This window comes from Larimichthys crocea, chromosome VIII (genome assembly GCF_000972845.2).
Source record: "Larimichthys crocea isolate SSNF chromosome VIII, L_crocea_2.0, whole genome shotgun sequence".
Classification (NCBI taxonomy): Eukaryota; Metazoa; Chordata; class Actinopteri; family Sciaenidae; genus Larimichthys; species Larimichthys crocea.
This window is the reverse complement of record NC_040018.1, coordinates 4,175,615-4,194,906: the sequence shown is the minus strand read 5'-3', so window position 1 is coordinate 4,194,906 and position 19,292 is coordinate 4,175,615. Positions and strand designations below refer to the sequence as shown.

Sequence of the window (19,292 nt, the reverse complement as noted above, 5' to 3'; positions counted from 1 at the left end):
TCATGTTCAAAGCAGAAATTCCACAAATTCAACATTAATTAATAGAAATTAATTATTCAGCTGGGGCCTTTCTCCATTTAATAAGATATACTTTGCTGGAGCTGAGTCATACATGATTGAAAAGGCCAGTTGTGAATGTGAGGGGCGGAAAAAGGACTTCATGTATTTCAAATTCGGTTAAGATAATTATTGCGCTTCATTTAAATTCAAGGTTTAGCCTGCCTTTTTTTTTTTTGTTAAACGAGGATGAAACCTGCTGGGAATTCTGCCGACCCTCAGGCCGACCTTCATTCGTAAATGTTTATGTTGTTATGACAACATCGCTTGCTTTTTTAAGGCTGCAACTATCTTCCCCAGTCAGAGTTGGTGTTTTTGCACTGAATACATTTTTTCATTCACACTAATGTGGCTTCTTGTTAGCAGAGGTGGGCATACTTGTGTGCGTGATTTGGACTGCTGCAGATGACCTTCGACATTTATGTTCGCACACAATCTGCTCAGTCTAATGTTACAGGCAGAATGTCAACCAGGCAGGAGATGTTTGGACAGAATACAACAGCTAGTTTGATGATTAACCATTGGCGCACTAAGTGCAAGGAGAATACAGCGAAGACGGATAACTGGCAAGGAGAAAGCTTTCTCAAGCTGATGGCGAACAAGCTACTATTGCGGTAAATTGCCACAGTCTGTGAAACGCGGGAAGCTAGGCCTACCGTAAGGCCACATTCAGATCTGAAGAAAACGGGCGCTGTAACCAAAACGCAGGTTTTTCCATTCACTTTGCCAAAACATGTAACAGAGAAGCTGAGCTAGATCCGACTTTTGTAGAAACACAACCCGACGTCACGCTGCGACTGCCAATCAGACGCTCAGATTCGTCAAACCCTCCGCCTGAAATGTCTCTCAAACTGAGACTATCCAGGTGGATTCATGGACCTAAACTCTGATACTCTACCTGTTGTGTTCTGACTAAATCTGTGTCTGTCTGTGTCTTACGAATAGTGACATGAAGTCTCCTTAGGTTTGTGTCCAGTGGTTTGAGAGACGTAGACACTGAATGAGAGTGAGGGAGCGCTGGAGAAAGCGTTATTTTCTGTTTTTGTTCAGCACAGACAAACACATCCCGAGGCAGTCCCCACACAACCCACTGGCGATTTGCCTGATCCTGTCTGAATGTACCCTAACACCACAAACATTTTCACTTTGGTTGTTCATTCTGGACCCTTTTCTTCCCCCTTTTTTTTATTTTTGTTGTTATTTTTTGCGAGTACTCCAGACTATTAGATGCGAGAACTTTCCATATTGCGTGCCCATCCCTAATTTTTACACGACCCTTGTTTTCCTGTGGAAGAGAAAGTTACTTCAGAGCTTGAGTAAACCATCTTTGTGTCAAAAAAGACAATGGTAGACAGTGAGTGGGAGAGCGGAGGAAAAGGAAGAGCGGAAATGCACACCACTTCACTGTTCTACCCTGTTGTTTGGACACTTGCTGTTTCCCCACACCGTGTTCTCATATAAAACACATGAAGGAAAGATGTCCTTGATTTCTCAACAAATGTGAGCAGACTGCAGAAGCCAAACAATAGCTGCTTCCAGGGAGCCTATACTATATATTGAACATATATTGTAGTTTCATATTTAATTATACCACTGTATTATGTGAGCTTCCTAACAATGCAGCGCCTCCATTTATAGTCTGACTGTTTGCACCTGTTGTAGTCGGATAATAATGCCATATGTTGTATTTTTACTGCTGTATCACATTATTATATTCTCTTTAACCTGAGGCTATTCACACACCTCCCCTCTACATGCATTGGACATGCAGTCAGATTAACTTTAGATGACACAAACATTTTGTTTTGATGTTTCATGAAAGACATCTCTGTGATCAAACAAATCACTGTGTCATATATTACATTATAATTACTTAATGTCTACTTCCAGTGAGCAAACTTTCTTTCAGTTTGTCTTCTCCTTAAATTCTCCAAATTTATCTTACTCTTAAACATCAGAATTAGCTCTCTCAGGATTGCTGAGGTGTCCTTGTTGTTTTTAAAATAAATAAATCTCAGGAGTCAAGGGTTCGGTACGTTCATGATATAAGAAATAGCTGGAGTGGATTAAATTCAAAGTAATTTATCTTCTTTCCACTATCAAAAACACAGCCTCATCATATTTTTATTTTTATTACACAAAATTATAAATCTTGTGTGTGTGTGCAATTAATCATCATTTCTTTAAAGTGCAACAACAATCCTGGCACCGGACCACATATAAACAAAAATGAGTTTTGCTTTGAAACTAGTTTTGTATTTTAACTTTCAGTCTGCATCATCCTTTCTGTCACTGCCCTGAAATACTGTGAAAAATAATATTTAAAAAAAAAAAACAACCTGTGTGTGCTTCCAGATAACGTCAGGCTCTGTGCGCCTGGTGCTCCAGGACAGCAAGGCATTAGTGAGTGAATGGAAGGAGCCGCAGGGCAGGAACATCAGCGTGGCTGCCTGCAACCACACTCAGGTGGTGCTTGCCGTGGGACGGGCCCTCTATTACCTGCAGATCCTGGCCGGGGAGCTCAAACAGATCAGGTACAGACACACAAAGGACACATCCATTGTCAGTTTACTGATATTTTCAGGCAATATTTGACTTCCTCTTCGACTGCAAACACGGCTTAACAAGGATATGCCAGAAGCGCTTTGGATCAAGTATCATGCAATTCTTGTTCTTGTATCCACACTACCATATCTATAAATAACTGAATCCAGGACGTATAGATATATCTCGTGGTATGACATTTAAAATGATAAGAATATCCACAGAATGAGAGGATACACAACATCAGCTGTGTGTGCTTTAAAAGGATAGTTTGACATTTTAGAAAATCCATTTATTCACTGTCTTGGTGAGACCTTTATCGTGTTTCTGTGGTAAATAAGAAGCTACAACCAGTCGCACAAAGACTGGAAATGTGAAGAAACTGCTACCCTGACTTTGTCCAGATTGAACAAACAAGATATAAAATGTTAAATAGCGATCAACAGAGAGACACTGCTCTGCAGATTTTGTCACATTTGGACAGAGCCGGGCTCCAGCTACATATTTAACATACAGACGAGAGTAATATCAACCTTCTTACCCAAGTCTTGGCAAGAAAAGCAAAAAAGCCTGTGCCCAACGACTCCTCTGTTGTTCTCTGGATGTGTTCTTTGTAAAGGTTTGCCTTGAGCTTGATAGCTGCATAGCTAAATCCACTGCAGAGACATGAGCCTTGTCAGGAAACAAAAAAAAATCAAATCAGATTTTATTTGTATAGCCCAAAGTCACAAACTACATTTGCTTCGGAGGGCTTTACAATCTGTACAGGGAGTGACACCCTCTGTCCTTAGACCCTCGGTTCGAGTGAGGAAAAACTTGCCCACAAAAAACTCTTTAACCAGGAAAAAAGGTGGAAGAAACCTCAGGAAGAGCCACAGAGGAGGGATCCCTCTCCCAGGACGGACAGACGTGCAACAGATGTCATGTGAACAGAACAAATCAACACAAACATATTGTACAATTACAGTGACTGATAAAATCACAATGAATTACAACGAATGATAAAATGATCAAGATATCGTACTGAAACTTTTGTTAAAGGTAGTATGAGTAGGAGTTGTTAGTGGTTGGAAGTTGGCCCTTCCTCCCCAAGTTAAACAAGTGAGTGAGGAAGAAGTGGTGGTTTAGTGAGCTAGAGAATGAATGAAGAGCGGGAGCAGCGTCAACGAGAACACGTTAATCAGATAATTCAAATTGTTAAAGCAAAAATAAACGTGGCCACACCTCGACACAACTCTGTGGGAAGGTGCAGCATTACTGGGTTTTGTGAGTAGACAGCGGAAGAGCACACCATGATTCATCCTGGTGTGCTCTGTGTGTGCGTGAGCGCAGCCAAACCATGTAATGACCACGTCACATAGTGTCCGGTTGGTTTCCAGTTTTGCCAGCCGGTGCACAAACTGGTCTGATTTTGTGCAGATGGACTGAACGAGTCATTTTGGCAACTTAAAAAGAAAAAAAAAATTCAGCTCTCAGCGACTAAACTAATAGAATTGCAGGTTAATTAAATAGTAATATGGACCGACAGCAGGCAACATTCTTACATATGACTGCAAAAAACAATGCCCAACAGAGCTACTGCATGAACATTTAATTAATCAAACATTAATTTTCGATATTCCCAAAAGTTCAACAGCTTTGTGTCTGACTCAGAGTTGTAATTATCCTTCACCGTCTCACCTTCATTTGTGATTTGTGGTAAAGTTTGAAATGAGGGATCTTCATCTCATTTTTCACCCTGAAGTGAACCACGCGGCAGAACTCAAGAGTCTTCTGTTTTATTATATTTCTGTCATGTTGCTGCTGTGGTCTACCCTTGTGGCTTGTCTTTGTGCAAGTATTGAAACAAAACTGCTTGGAGCCACTGTTTTTACAGGAGTTTTAAAAAAAAATTCTTCTTCTTCTTACAGCTTGTAAAAATGACCACCAGGGCTGCTTGAAGCACTAAGTGTTTGTTTGCAGCCCTGAGAGTGTTTGTAGACGATGGAACAATGGAGACTGAGTGAAGAGTCTCAGCAGAGCTGTGAATTAAAGTTCAGCCTACATCAATAAACTGCTGGTTTCCTGTCCCTAAGTACTAGATAGTCACGGTTGGATTAAAGGTGTTTAAATGCTCTTCTATAGTGCAATTAATGTGTAAGCACTCAAACAGACTATACGGTGATTGTCCATGCATTCTGTTTTCATTATTGAGTTGTACCACAACAATGCAGAAAATTCAGCTGAGTGCAGTGAGGTCAAGTGACAACTTTGGCAAAATATTAAGTTAAATATTATCGCTCTGCTCAAAAATACCGCTGACCTATCGACTGATGCCACCGTCTGTCCACAAATTGTTCCTAATGCTACAGTTTCCTGCAGTCCTCGTCGAGGACAGGCCCCGGGGAAATGACTGATCAGCCGCTAATCATTTTAGCATTTGTCAGACGGAGCTGTTGCTATTCAGGAAATAAATCACAACAGTGCTTAAACGAGAAAGAGCTGATTGGCTCTTAATGGGAAATGATTTTTAAAAAAGTCTAGTCGTAGACAAAAAAAAACTTGTCACCTGTCTCCACATTGGTTGAGCATTACAGATGTTAAATGGGCGGCTGTCTGGCAAGTTTAACTGGTGAGAACTTGCGGCTCAGCTCACCATGTAGCTGTGAAACACTCCTCAGTTTGCATCTTACATGAGAAAAACGCTACATACTTTGTGTCACTACAACATTCATCAGTCTTTTCCTGCTGCTGCGTGTCAGACTTTGCCGCACACAGTCCACTTTCACACAATGTACAGGACGTCCTGCTAATGTGTTTCCCACATCCTCTACACCTCCCTCAGTACCACAGAGATGGAGCATGAGGTGGCCTGCCTGGACATCACACCTCTCGGGGAGGGTGGCGGTGAGTCACCGCTCTGCGCTGTGGGACTCTGGACCGACATCTCTGCCCGTGTGCTCAAACTGCCCTGTTTCACAGCCCTGCACAAGGAAATGCTGGGAGGAGGTGAGAGAAAAAGAGAGGTTGGGTGCACCGATGGGGAGAGCTGTTATTTGTGGAGAGAGATTGTTAGATGCAGATAATGTCAAGTTTATTTCTACAGCCTAGTTGAACATATGATTTCTCAGTGGGCTTTACAAATGGGATTTCAAAAAGGAAGAAATTACTCCCCAAAAAATCTGTGACTAGTTGAACTATCACGGTGACAACAGTTGTTAATTTGGTGACACAAATGCAGGAATAACCAAAGAGTAACATTTTTTAAGCAACACAGAAAGGGACAGATTATATTTTTAACATGTTTTTACCACTATAAATTTGTTTGTTTTTTTATCACCTACACTAATTCTGATTTTCTTGATTCCAAAGAGTTACTTTTTTTCCAAAAAGATTCATCATTATAATGAGCCAAAATGAGATTTTAGAATATTTTTAAAAGAGTCTCCTCAGATGGCTGAAAAATAAACAGATGGTTGTAACGAGTGGAAAACATAATAAGTCAGCAATTAGTCTAATAGAAATGTAGCTGGAAAACAGTGCTTGAGTGACCTAGAGAATGAATGAAGAGGGGGAGCAGCGTTGACAAGAATAAAGCACTTAATCAGAAATGTTCTACATTTTAAAGTTCAAATAAACATGGTCACACTATGTGCTCTGTCTGTCTATCAAGTGTGCTGAACCTTTAAACTAGATTGACATAGCTTACAAACCCCATAATCAACAGTCCTCCAGCCAGCCAGTCCTTGAACTGGTCTGATTTTGTGCAAACTGATTGAACCGACATTATGATCCATTCTGGTGACTTAAAAAAGAGAAAAATCAGCTCTCAATGATGTCCGACCTCAAGTGGGTGGTCGTTATAATATTCTTAGCTCTGTCTGCAGCAGACTACGGAGCACTTACCAAAGGTTGATGCCAAGAAACACCCAAAAACACAGCACAATAATAACATTTTTAATAGAGCTCCCTTCTCCACAAATGGCTGAAAGAAAGTAACAAATGTAGTAAATACGGTAATAAAGGAATAGTTAAACATTTCATTTTCTTGCTGTGAATCGGACGAGAAGATCAATAACCCTTTCTGCTTGACTGTGTTATCTTTGGCGTGGACAGGATGTGGAACTCCATGAGGAAGTCCAATAAATAAGCTCTGTAATAGTGTGTCAGGAGCTAAAATGGATTGCATCTCCAGTTTCATTAATGGATGTAAATGGGCTCTCTCATTACGTACCTGTTTTTTTTAGTACTTGAACATTAACAGTGCTGCCAGCCCCAAATGCATTCAGCGCATCATTTAGACCCATGAAAAGTATTTAAACTCGTGTTAAAGTATTTAACAGTGCACTTGACTATGTTTTTTTTTTTTTGGGTTAAACTGAAAAAGTCACTGGAAACAAAGTTTCATAACATGGTGAACCGGCACAGGAAGGACTCCTCCTTCCTTCCCAATTAGAATTTTTCACCCATGAAGAATATTTCCACACAGTTTCCAAAAGTGTCACATATAATTTTCAAAGTGCTTTGATTGACAGCTGCTCAATGCTAAAACTCTGCAAACTGTGCTCTGTGGCTCACTCCCCCTAACAAGGACAGTTTGACTGCTCGCTGTTAAAAACAGGAAACTTTCAAATTAAAAGCCAATACGTGCTTTTTTCTAATTGTTGTTATTTTTAGCTCATTGGAAGAATTTGAACTCTGCACAAAGTTAGTTTTGTTATGAATCATAAATGATATTTTTGTGAACTTTTCTGTAAGTATTTTAATAGAAATGTGTAAAGTTATGTCTGTGTTAGGCTTGCTTATGCAAAATATGTGATTGACGTCACAATGGAAATGTGCAACCTTTTTAAAGCTGCTACGTTCTGCAGAGTTCTGCAGCTTCATGGAGAGTCAGCCAACAAGCATTTAATCAGGGCCAATGTTGTTTTGATATAATTGGCTCGCAGTGAGAGAAAGCAATTATAATATTTACCCTGCAGAATTCCAATGTTTTTATTTGTTTGTTTGTTTGTTTTTTTCCAAAAGTTACCGGCCAGCCTGGCCTGATAGCTCTTATTGATTTTTCTGACAGAGACATTTTTCGGGACATTTATCACTTTAGTGTTCATCCATGAACCCGTGACTCCAGAGTATACAGGGGAAATAAATCACTTTACTGTTTGTCTGTGTCCACAGAGATCATCCCTCGTTCAATCCTAATGACCACCTTTGAAGGCAGCTACTACCTGCTGTGTGCGCTGGGAGACGGAGCGCTCTTCTACTTTGGTCTGGACCTGCAAACCGGTAGGTCCTTCACACCACTATCACTACACCCGTAAAATAAGAGATTCTCAAACTTCTCAGTCTGATAAGAGCAGTTTCAGGCAGTGCCACGGGAGTTGTCTGAAAACATTAACATTTTTAGAAAATTATTTCATGGATAATTGCGTAACTGCTAGAACTATATTTGGATGTAATGGCAGCGAAACTTTGCAGCCTGAAGAAACTGATGGTGTGAGTTTGACTGGAAGCCTGCCGTTTGACTAAAAGAAAGAGATTTCAAACGCTGCGATTTCACTGACAGTCCATCAAAGAGCTCTCACAAAGAGAGGTGAAAACTACCAGGGGTAGTTTTGACTGACAAAATACACAGCTTTGATTCAAACACATCCTCATACATGCGTCCCCTTGTCTCTTTATTTCGTGTTTTTCTTTTTGATGGATTTAAACACACAGTGGCCACTGTACACATGTGGCATTTGACTGCTCTGTTTTATACCGACTGTCAACTCCATAGTTTCCCTAACTGGCCCGATTGGCACCGCAAGTGATAAACAACTCCGGAGCTAAAAACAAAGCTTACTTAGTCTGTTGTAAGACACGTTTTGGTCTTTGTTGTGGCTCAGAAACCAGACATGTATTGAAAGATTTGGCCTCACCTTGAACTGGAGCATCTGCAAATGAACTGGATACCCAGCACCCTAAAGTTAGTCCTGATACAAGATGAATAAATCCCTGTTCCTGTAATGAGCAGCCGATCCCCTCTGTCAACCTGCAATACCTGGCCTTAGCAGAAATAAGTTGTGAACACATTATCCTTCATTTGGAGTCATGTTTCTGCCCATCTGATAAGTAAACTTTACTGTTTTTTTTTTGTTTGTTTGTTTTTTTGTTTTTGTTTTTATCTCTACCAACCCCTGAGGAAAATATTGTCCTAAACTGGCTCTTAAAAGCTCCACTATGTTCACCAGCTGGTCACTGACTGTGTCTGTCCGCTGTTTGGTGCCCGACAGCTAGTGTACAGTGACCTTTTATAGTCGATCTCTGAAAATAAACTCCCTGCAGAGCCTGAAAACAATGCTGAGAGTGAACCAGCGATGTCAATTTCTTTCAGAACATTGCATCTTAAATCAGATCGAATGAATCCAACCACGTTATTTAGACTGAAGGAGTGCTACAGCAGTTAGCCATACTCGCAGAAGTATGGTATTTTTTGTGCTCGTCATAGTGGAAACAACAGAGGCTGATGTATCCTGACACTTCGTCAAGCTCCAAAACACTTCCTACACTTTCTGTAATATCAGCTCAATAGTGCCTTTTGTTCGATGCTCCCTGCCTGCTGTATGCTTAAGTCTTTCAAACGCAACGTTCCCAATTAATAAGGGCAGATAAAGGCTTTCTGTTTAGTCTCCAAGCCCAAGACTGGGTGATGTCATTTCAAGTAATAAAAAAAGTCAATTAAAAGCCACAGAAAAAAAATGTACAACTGTTTTTACAGGCTGTGTAGTACTCACACCCTCCCTTTAATGGTCCACTGTGTAGGATTTAGTGTCATGTAGCTATGAGGTTACAGATTGCCTCACCCTCCTTTCCCCTGCAGGTATTCTTCATTCTAAGGTAGACAAACTGATTATACACTGATGAAAACATACTTATAATTTTTTTTAATAATCCCCTTAAATCTTACATACTGGAGCTTTTTAATGCTGCGTTATTAAATGGCTGTCTGTTCTAATCAAAAAGACTTTACGGTCTCTTATTTGACCTTTTTAAATAGATGCCTGAATGGAAAACCTCTCGTTTATCCAACCTTATGGGGCCATATGTTCCAGCAATATCTTTTTAAAAAAAAATATGTCCAACTCCACAGCAGAAGCAAATTTCCCCGTTCATGACAACTGTACCGAGTCTAATTCTCTTGTCTAACTCGCCTGTTCAAATCATATTGAAGCTTAAAGTTATGCATAGCTTTGCCGCTTTGATTGACAGGTAAGTGCAGACCACCTCAGGTGATCGACCTCTTTGCCAATTTTTAGATTAGCTGGGCAGAGGCAGGGGCTGCCAAGGCGATAGCCAGAGCCACCACAGTCACAGAGCTTCTTTAGTCTTAATTTGAAAATGTGAATGATCTACAGCCTCACCTTACATAAGTGTCAGAAAATGCTCATCACGATTTTTTAACCTGAAAGGTGACGCTTTTAGTTGTTTGGTCCAATCACGAGTCCGAAACCAAAAGATAATTAATTATTATCGTTTGTGTTGTGTGAATAATTATCATCCAGTCAGTCAAAGAAACTCCTTCCCAAAAACAAGGGTATGAATAATGATAATTAGGTAGTTATATGTTCCTTGTAAACATCTTGATTATAATCAAAATGAAATATGACTCTCAAACAGCATATTAGTTTGCGTACAAATACTCATCTACCATACAAAGTGCTGACATCAAAAGCCAAAGCTTGTGCACTGCTATTAAGGCTATTGGCTCCACAAATTAAAGGAGAAGTTTAAATAATTGAGCAGAGAAACATAACAAAGCAAACATTTCCATACAGGACTCAAGGGTGCAAGAAAGCATTCAGGTTTGAAGGATTTTAAAAAGAGACAGATATTCTGCACACAAGGACAAACTTTATTGGCTAAAGGCGCTCGGCAAATGGCTGTTTTGACCCAAACAATGATTAGTGCACCCACCTTTCAAACCGGAGTTAATCTTGTTTGTGTTTCGATCTCATTTCCTTCCTCCAGGCGCCCTGAGTGAACGCAAGAAAGTCACGCTCGGCACCCAGCCCACCGTGCTGAGAACCTTCAGATCTCTGTCCACTTCCAACGTCTTCGCCTGCTCCGACCGACCCACCGTCATCTATTCCTCCAACCACAAGCTGGTGTTCTCCAACGTCAACCTCAAGGAGGTCAATTATATGTGCCCACTCAACTCTGAGGGCTATCCTGACAGGTCAGCCGCAGAACTTTGACTACCTGTGCATTTTATCATCTGCAGCAGCGAAAGGAACTTCGTTATATCCCTTACTAACGCTGCATCTTAATATTTTTACAGTCTGGCTCTGGCAAACAACAGCACTCTGACCATCGGCACCATCGACGAGATTCAGAAACTCCACATTCGCACTGTTCCCCTCTACGAGTCTCCCAGGTCAGTCCCTTTGTCAAACAGAGTTCAAACTGACCTTTTTGAATGAACATTTTTAGACTCGTTATCTATACAAATATGCTGCATGTTCTTCATGTTTGCAGTGGTTTTTCCCTGTTTGCTCTGATTCGTGGGACTCTCTCCTGTCATTTCTGTTAGACATCAGCTGTCACCTTGTGTTTAGATGTTTAAGGGACAACCATTTCTCAGCGTTCTTAAATAAGTTATTAAGGCGTTAACCGCTGTGTTATACAGTCTGAAAACAGCGCCGTATCCCATGGCACCTTCTTTTTGTTCGGCAGTTTTTATGTTTAACATCGTCTTCCCTTTGCTTTTCCTCTCGTCTCTCGCTCTCCCTCCGATCACACCCCGCCAGGCGGATCTGCTACCAGGAGGTTTCCCAGTGTTTCGGGGTGTTGTCCAGCAGGGTGGAGATTCAGGATGTGAGCGGCACCACATCTGCCGTTCGCCCCAGCGCGAGCACTCAGGTACTGTAGCTTCATGTTGTGTTAGGAAAATAAATACCCGAAGGCTTGTTTGTTTTGCACTCTTATATAACCAGGCAGGCTGACTATGAACATTACTTCTAACATTAACTGTGAGCTTGTCAGGACAACAAATGTCTCGGCCTGTTAGTCTTAGACCAGCAGCAGAATTTTAATGTTTTGGTCTTTAAAAACTGACCTCCTAAGATATTTATTCGTATAAAAAGTCTAATTTATAATTAAAATCTGCATTAAAAATTCTCTCTTTTTTGTTTTGCAGTTGGACATTTGGTACATTTAACTCTAAGCTAAATTTAGCATAAAATTACATTAAAAAATAAGCGTCTTTGATTTGTCGTCAAAGAATAGTTTCAGCTGCCAAGAAAAAATAGTAGGACCGACGTTTAAAAGATATTTCATCAAAAAGTCCTTCAGCCAGAATTACAGTGACGGCATGTGTTGTGTCCACTCATCTTGGCTCTGAAGTTTCCCCATGGGGAATACGTCTGTACTTTTATCTGTGTTTGTATTTACTGCTCCAGCGCACAGCTTCCTGGGAGAACAAAGCAGAGCTGGATCCTCTCACACGTGATGACCAGAAAGATGTTTACCTGATTTTAAATGCTGCACATCTGGTGCTACAGATCGCACAGACTGTGCTGTTGAGCTGAAGCAGGAATAGAGATTTGAATTGTTTTTTGTTTTTTAGGTTTCTCTTTGTCTCTACCTCTGCTCCTGTCCTGTCTCATAAAATCTACATCTGTTTTTCCAGGCTCTCTCCAGCAGCGTGAGCTCCAGCAAGCTCTTCCCCAGCAGCACTTCTCCCCACGAGACCTCCTTCGGTGAAGAGGTGGAGGTTCACAGTCTGCTCGTCGTGGATCAGCACACCTTTGAAGGTTAGACAACCGGATGTAGGTTTCTATTTGATCTCTTACGGAGCTGGCGCTTTCATAGGGAGCTTCTGATGGTAAAATATTTCGCTCAGCCGGGAGAATAACCAGGTCAATGCAGAAAAAACGCTTTCCACAGCCCCGGTCCCGGCGCTCCCTGACTAAGCCGCTGCTCACATCTTAAAATGGGTGCACACTCATTGTCTGTGTTAGCATCCTTTAATTGAATATCTTGTACTATTTGAATATTCTCCATAAAATGTTGTGTTTCTTTATCATTATTAGTCAATATCTAAAACTCACACTGGCTTTTTATGTAGTAATTGAATAATTGAACACTTTGGGCATCATACAGATCATTTCCATGGTGAACGTGGAAGGATCTTTTTTTTTTTTTTTTTTTTTTTTCTGCTTTGCAATGCAGATTTCGCTGCGCCAAGCTTTCCTCTTTAAAAATCCACACCCGCATAAATTAGGGTAGTGTATATGTTAATGATATGTAAATAAGGGGCCCCGGTTCAGTATGTCGTGTCCACAGCTGACTTCAATCTATCAATGTGCGATCCGATAACGGCACACTTATATGTTGGGAGATTTTCATCAATCAGACGTGAAGATTATGCAGCTGTGTGGCGTCTGCTACGTGAACTACAGGTGCCTGTAAGTTATTCAGTTACTGCTTCACTGCAGTTATTTCTTATAAGGTTTGTCTCTACCGGGCGCTACAGCACTGTGTGATCAACATTGTGTGACTAACTGCTTAATTTTTTATTAGATCCACGTACACTGCCTAGGTCAAGACCCAAGTGCCTCTGTGCCAGTGATAAATACATAAATAATGACAGTGCAGATCTAATTAGGTAAAATCCAGTAACTGGAAACATCTGTGTCCATGTACCATGGATGTTTTCCATGGGTAATTTCAGTCTGTTACTGTGCATCGTTCAGGTCGAATCAGGCGTTGCTGCAGTTGCTGGAGGGTTGTGCAGTGGGTGGGTGTGATCCGGCTGCATACATAGAAGCTGGTTCATGAAATAAACAGCCCCGCACAACAGGTAGAGAATCAGAGTTTAGTCCATGAACTCTGCCTGCATAGCGCTCGGTTTCAGAAATATTTTAGGCTGACTGTGGAGCAGTTTGACCGGTCTGATCTGACTATTGGTACGGTTGTCTTATGAAGAGGGAATTGTTACCCAAACTGTCTCTTCTTCTATTTTACTTTGATTTTTCCCAGCTTTTTCAACATTTCAGTCAAACTGTTGCCTTTTTTAAAACTCGATATTCCCAGAAAATAAGATTTCAGTCATAATAAACCAGAATCATCTTCTAAAGCCACAGCCATGAAAAAGGAACAGATGTAATGTAATGTATTTCCAGAAACCTCTTGTGCTGCTCTTACACTCACTGTGTGTGTTGTGTGTTTTGTTATCAGTCCTCCATGCCCATCAGTTCCTCCCTTGCGAGTACGCCCTCAGCATGGTGTCGTGTCGTCTGGGAAAAGACCCGTCAGTGTACTTTATCGTCGGCACAGCCATGGTGTACCCAGAGGAGGCCGAGCCCAAGCAGGGACGCATCATCGTCTTCCACTACACTGACGGTCAGTAGCCAGCTCTCAAAACTCATATTCAGTTCCTTTATCCTGTTTGTCTCCTCATCTCCTCATCCAACTCAGTCTGCTTTGATCTCTTTATCCTTCACCCAGTTTCATTTTCTCCTCCCCGCCCTGTGTCCTTTTTTTTTTTTTTTTTTTTCTTCGCACGGACACTCTGTCCTACCGTGCTCTTTCTTCCTCTCCTCACTTAATCATTTTCTTATCACTTCTTATCAGACTTTTCTCCTCTCGCGACCACCGATCTCCTTCATATTCTTTCACGCTCCGTCCTTTTCAAGGTGGATTGCTTGCCTTTCACTTATTCTCTTTTTTTAAACTTCTCATTCTACCTCTGTCCTTAATCTATGCCTTGCAGGTGCAAGTTTAGTTTGACGTCAAGCTCATAACACCTTGATCATTAACTGAACAGACAGGCTGACAGGCACTGTGCTCTCTGTTTCAGGTAAACTGCAAACTGTGGCTGAGAAGGAGGTGAAAGGTGCCGTCTATTCTATGGTGGAGTTCAATGGCAAACTGCTGGCCAGCATCAATAGCACAGTAAGTGGTGCTACAGTTTTGGGTCAGACATAGAAAACACTTGACTTTTTCCAACTGCAGTTACGTTTAGGTGCAGTATTTTCAAAGATGAGGGGGAAAAGAATTTAAGTTGAATGTTCATGGTACACTTTGAAATATTTTTCTCTCAGATTCACCATCAGAAAGATTTTGTAAGGTAATCAAAATCTTTAGTGTCACTCCTTGGAAAGGTGCTGACCAAGTGCACTTCTCTAGTAGTCGCTTATTTATTTTATTATTCACTTCCCACATCTTAATTTACCATCTGGTCCGGGGATTAAATCCAACATCTCTCAATGCTGCTTCTGCTATTTGCCCACATGTCAAGAGAGCTGTCAGCTGTAAAGTGATTGCAGGTTGATACAAATTACTAGCCAGACTCAGATTCTCTAAGAAAAATAAAAGTTTAAGGGATCTATACTTCATGGTCTAAAGTGCGTGTCATTAAACGGTGCAAAATCATTGCACATAGTAGCAAAGAGTTTGTGTCTGTGGACAGTTCTCTGTGCATAAAGATGGAGAAAAGTGTAAAACACTGGCGAGAGCTCCAACAATCACTCGCTCACTGTAAAAATAACTTTACTGGTCTTGAAATACATCCATGACCTGTCTGCTTATGTGCAACAACACATTTCTTCAGCCTCTGCTGCTCCACATTTGATACCATGTAAAAATAAAAACTCAGAGCAGCGTTTCTCGAATTGTGACCGTGTACCACCTCAGAAAATATTAGACTCTCAGAGTACCACCATCATGACAGACATGAAAATACAGCAGCGTAGGCTGGACCATGTTAAGCTATGGACAGTTTACCCAGGAGACATGTTTATTTCTAATAAAAAGATCATTGACTGCTGTTGAATCCTGAACAGAACCGGTTCAACAAGCAGAGTCCTGATCCGCACTTGTCCCCATTTGTTTTTGGACCGTTCATTTTACCTCCGCTAACTAAGTTGCCATCACTTTTGCTCGTGATTACTTGCGGATGTTTGCCCAGGCCAGGTGCACGGACATAACTACGAAGTAGCAGGCTGATGTTGAAACATAAAATTACAGGAAATGCAAAACTTTAAAAATTAAAATGTCATTTTTAAAAAAACTTTTCAGACATCCCTCCTCGTACCACTAGAGGAACGTAGAATAGTTAGACAGAGAACTTGGATGCAAATGCACCAACGCCTTAAACAACATGGGCGTAGGTGGAGACTAGCAATGACACGCTGTGTGCGATAACGCCAAGAATCTAACAGAGCATTTGATGCCATATTTAGGTTGAAGTGTTTGATATCACAGTCTGCATGGGGTTTATTTGAATGTTCGGATGATGTAATTTTCACCAGAATCCACAGACAGTTTATTCTCTTATTGTCGGTTAGGTAAGTAAGTCGACCTCTGGATGACTCCCTTGTGTGTTTTCTTTGACTGTTTAAGAAGCAAAAAGTGCCTCCTCCTGCCATTATAAATTCCAGTATCTGAACAGATTCATCCCTTATAGATTGCTGTGTGAAATCACCCCCCACTGTCCTGTAATGCCAGGCTCATCCGCACTGAGCTATACATAGATTAAAAGGTTTAGAAACTTGACACGGCAGCTTTATTTTAAGATATCAAGAATCAAATAGTCATGGGTTTCATATTCCTGGAACTAGTCACGCAGTGGCAATGACTCACTTCTTTTCTTTAACACAGTATCAGTCCCAAACTTTTGTTTTTATTGTTTGAATTAAAGAGCAAACGCACACCAAAGTCAAACAATCATTGAGGACTAATCCATCATAGAAGTGATTAATTTTCCAGCCTCAGTAGAACATAATACAACATGGTGACAAGATCTGACATAAGCTGCTGGTGAAATGCCTTTTTAAATTACTTTTGTAATAATTTCATCAACCGGACACAGCACACCGCTGAATCACTGTTACGTTCATGTCAGAAACCGTTCACATGAGGGTTGTGAAATGTTTTCTCTGGAAATGTGGGAAATTGCCCAAACATTTTAAAAAAAATTGTTGACATTATTTTAAAAAAGGATAAACTCTGATTTCAGAGATCTGGATCTGAGCAGAATGAGTAAGAGTACAGGTTTTTTCTGCTTCCTTTTAGACCCTTTAGGTTTCCTGCTGTGCAGCCAACATAATAAAATAAAGAAGATGCAGGACACTGGATGAGATTTATTGATATAAATAGGCAGTGAAATTATGATTTTTCCCTTTTGATGTATTTAAAAAAAAAACTGGTTTTGTGTTCTTTCATGCAAAGATTCAGCCCAGAGGTTCTTCACATAAAAGGATTAAAATGAAGAAATGTGTAAACAGCAGCCAATCACCATTCATCATCATTTTCTGGTCATGTATAAAAACACAAACATGCTAGGACAGTGTTTTTCAGTTTCTTGAGGAGAATTTATGCTAAAAGACTCCAAAGGATTTGAACCATAATTTTTAAAAAAAGGACATTCATCTCTTCAAAGTCCTCATACTTGCATGTGAAAATGACATCAGGACATTGGATGAACATTGAGAAAATGTACTCCGTGGAAAAATTGACTCATTATCTAAGGACTAAAGCAGTGATCCCTGCACAGTGCTGGGAAAAATGGACGGCGTGCAAGAGAAGAGATGAGTTATGTTCTCAGAATGTATCAAAGGTTCTTAAAAACCTTTATGTTTTAATTTTTTGTTTTCTGTTTAGTCAAATTAAAAATGGAATAAAATGTAAAAAACGTATAGAACAAAAAATGGAAACAAAGTAAAAGTGTATAAAATTTAGAAAAGGGGCAAAAAAATCAAAGAATATAAATATGAAAGCGATATGAACAAAATATAACTATGAAAAATACTTTACATTCAATAAAATGCCACATTAAAACGACTTAAAACAAAAACACCAACTGAACTTCTCATTTTTTTCTTCTTTCGTGCACTTTAAAGCAGATTTGTCTGTGCTACTATTTCAACACCGCTTATCTCTGAAGTCTGACATCACCTGAATTTTTGATGTCTCCGTCTTGGACATTCTCATCATTGTGACGTTATGTCAATAGGATTTAGGATTTGGAGAGACGCGCCTCCATCACTCACCCCACATCCATTTTTAACAATTGCTGGAAGCTGCAGACAGTGTGAAACAGTGAGTTTAATTAGCCGTTAACTGTTTATAGGACGTGGCAGCTAATAAGTCAGACTGTTCAGCACTTCAACCTCACGCTCACTGAAGCCCATTTTATCCCGAGTGATAGCAACGTGGAATTAAAGTGTCAGCCGGTTCATCAAGTGCCACTGAAGCTAATTGCTTGATCTTCTACCTTTGACAGCTTGAATAACAATAAACAATTACTTTAATTGATTTCTCTTCCAGGTCCGTCTGTACGAGTGGACGGCTGAGAAGGAGCTGAGGACCGAGTGTAACCACTACAACAACATCATGGCTCTTTACTTGAAGACCAAAGGAGATTTCATCCTGGTGGGAGACCTGATGAGGTCCGTCCTGCTGCTGGCATACAAACCCATGGAGGGCAACTTTGAAGAGGTGACGTGATGAAGTTTCTGAGAAAATAACACAAGAGCTCTTAAAGGGCACGACAAGCTTTGCAGATCGTAGCTTTGTACCAGAAAGGTCTGTGAAAACACAAATCCGAGTTTTCACTTTCAGCGAACACTGCGACGTCCTCAAATGCCATCACAAACAAATCTTTGGTGGTCGGTCCACACTTCTGTTTTGACTTCTCTTTTCTTGCAGCCTTTGGATGAGTGCTGTGTTCACATTGTTTTGTGGTAGGAAGATGGAGAGGTTTGACAGCAAGTCACACACATTAGTGAACACATGCTGGTAGGTCTCTGCTCAGTGTCATAAGTAGAAGAAGTTTGGAAAAAAACAGAGCACATATCAGAGTGCCTCAAAAGTTTGAAGGCAGCTAATTATCACCTGACCCCAGCTAATTAACGCATAAAAAAAACAGCAGCAGCATACCTTTTGAGTGGTATCAACATCATATGACTCAGTAATGAAGCAAATTAGCACACTCTCCAAAACAGGGGAACATATTTAGACTATTTCCTGGGAGGGACGTTCTTGCACATCAATGATCATCCCCAAAAAACTGCTGTCATCTCCTGGTTTATGTAGGAATATAGCTGCTTTTCTCAAATGCTCATAACTTGCAATTACAGGATGTCTTTGTATGTTTCCTGTAAACGAATAGTCACAGCGGTGGCCAAAGAAGCGCAGAGATCTTTCTGTCTGTCTTGGTGTTAGGTAACAACGGTCGGTACCACTACAGTATAGAGAGCCTGTAGCCCCAATCACACAGGCTCTTTTAACATCAAGTGGCACTAATGGGAAGCTGTCGCATCCTCCCTCCTCTTCTAACATCTGTGATATCTTCAAGGGTGTTTATGGTTGACACAGGTCCTTGAAATCCTTTAAAGTTTGTGAATTGAACTGGGAATTCAAGATGAAGGCCTTGAAAGTAGATTTTCTTTTTTAAACTTAGTCTGCCAGCAATATAACAAAGCACTCAAGCACGCAAGTGCTTACACATTTAATCAAGTTTTGTCTGTGCAGCCTGCTAGTTCCCATTTTAATGATGAGTGAGTAACAGTGATTAACCTTGATTTGTGTCTCACACTTTGCTGCATTGAATCCTTGAATTTGAGGGAATTTGGCCTGGAAAATCCTTTCATTTTATGTTTACGAAGGTGTGAGAACCTTGGGTATTTAAAGAGTCTATTCAGTACGTGGAGTCCTTCTTTGCTCAT

The 19,292-nt window shown here is 40.6% G+C and overlaps 1 protein-coding gene across 1 annotated transcript in view; it reads left to right on the top strand.

The window, feature by feature from the left end:
- ddb1 (damage-specific DNA binding protein 1) overlaps nucleotides 1-19,292 on the top strand; it is a 45,035-nt gene that overhangs the window by 17,013 nt on the left and 8,730 nt on the right. Inside the window, exons 13-22 of the mRNA XM_019275853.2 lie at nucleotides 2,413-2,591; nucleotides 5,426-5,589; nucleotides 7,759-7,866; nucleotides 10,591-10,798; nucleotides 10,901-10,996; nucleotides 11,370-11,481; nucleotides 12,251-12,374; nucleotides 13,801-13,965; nucleotides 14,423-14,517; nucleotides 17,893-18,063. Coding sequence (XP_019131398.2) covers nucleotides 2,413-2,591; nucleotides 5,426-5,589; nucleotides 7,759-7,866; nucleotides 10,591-10,798; nucleotides 10,901-10,996; nucleotides 11,370-11,481; nucleotides 12,251-12,374; nucleotides 13,801-13,965; nucleotides 14,423-14,517; nucleotides 17,893-18,063 — 1,422 coding nt within the window. The remainder of the gene's footprint in view (nucleotides 1-2,412; nucleotides 2,592-5,425; nucleotides 5,590-7,758; nucleotides 7,867-10,590; nucleotides 10,799-10,900; nucleotides 10,997-11,369; nucleotides 11,482-12,250; nucleotides 12,375-13,800; nucleotides 13,966-14,422; nucleotides 14,518-17,892; nucleotides 18,064-19,292) is intronic.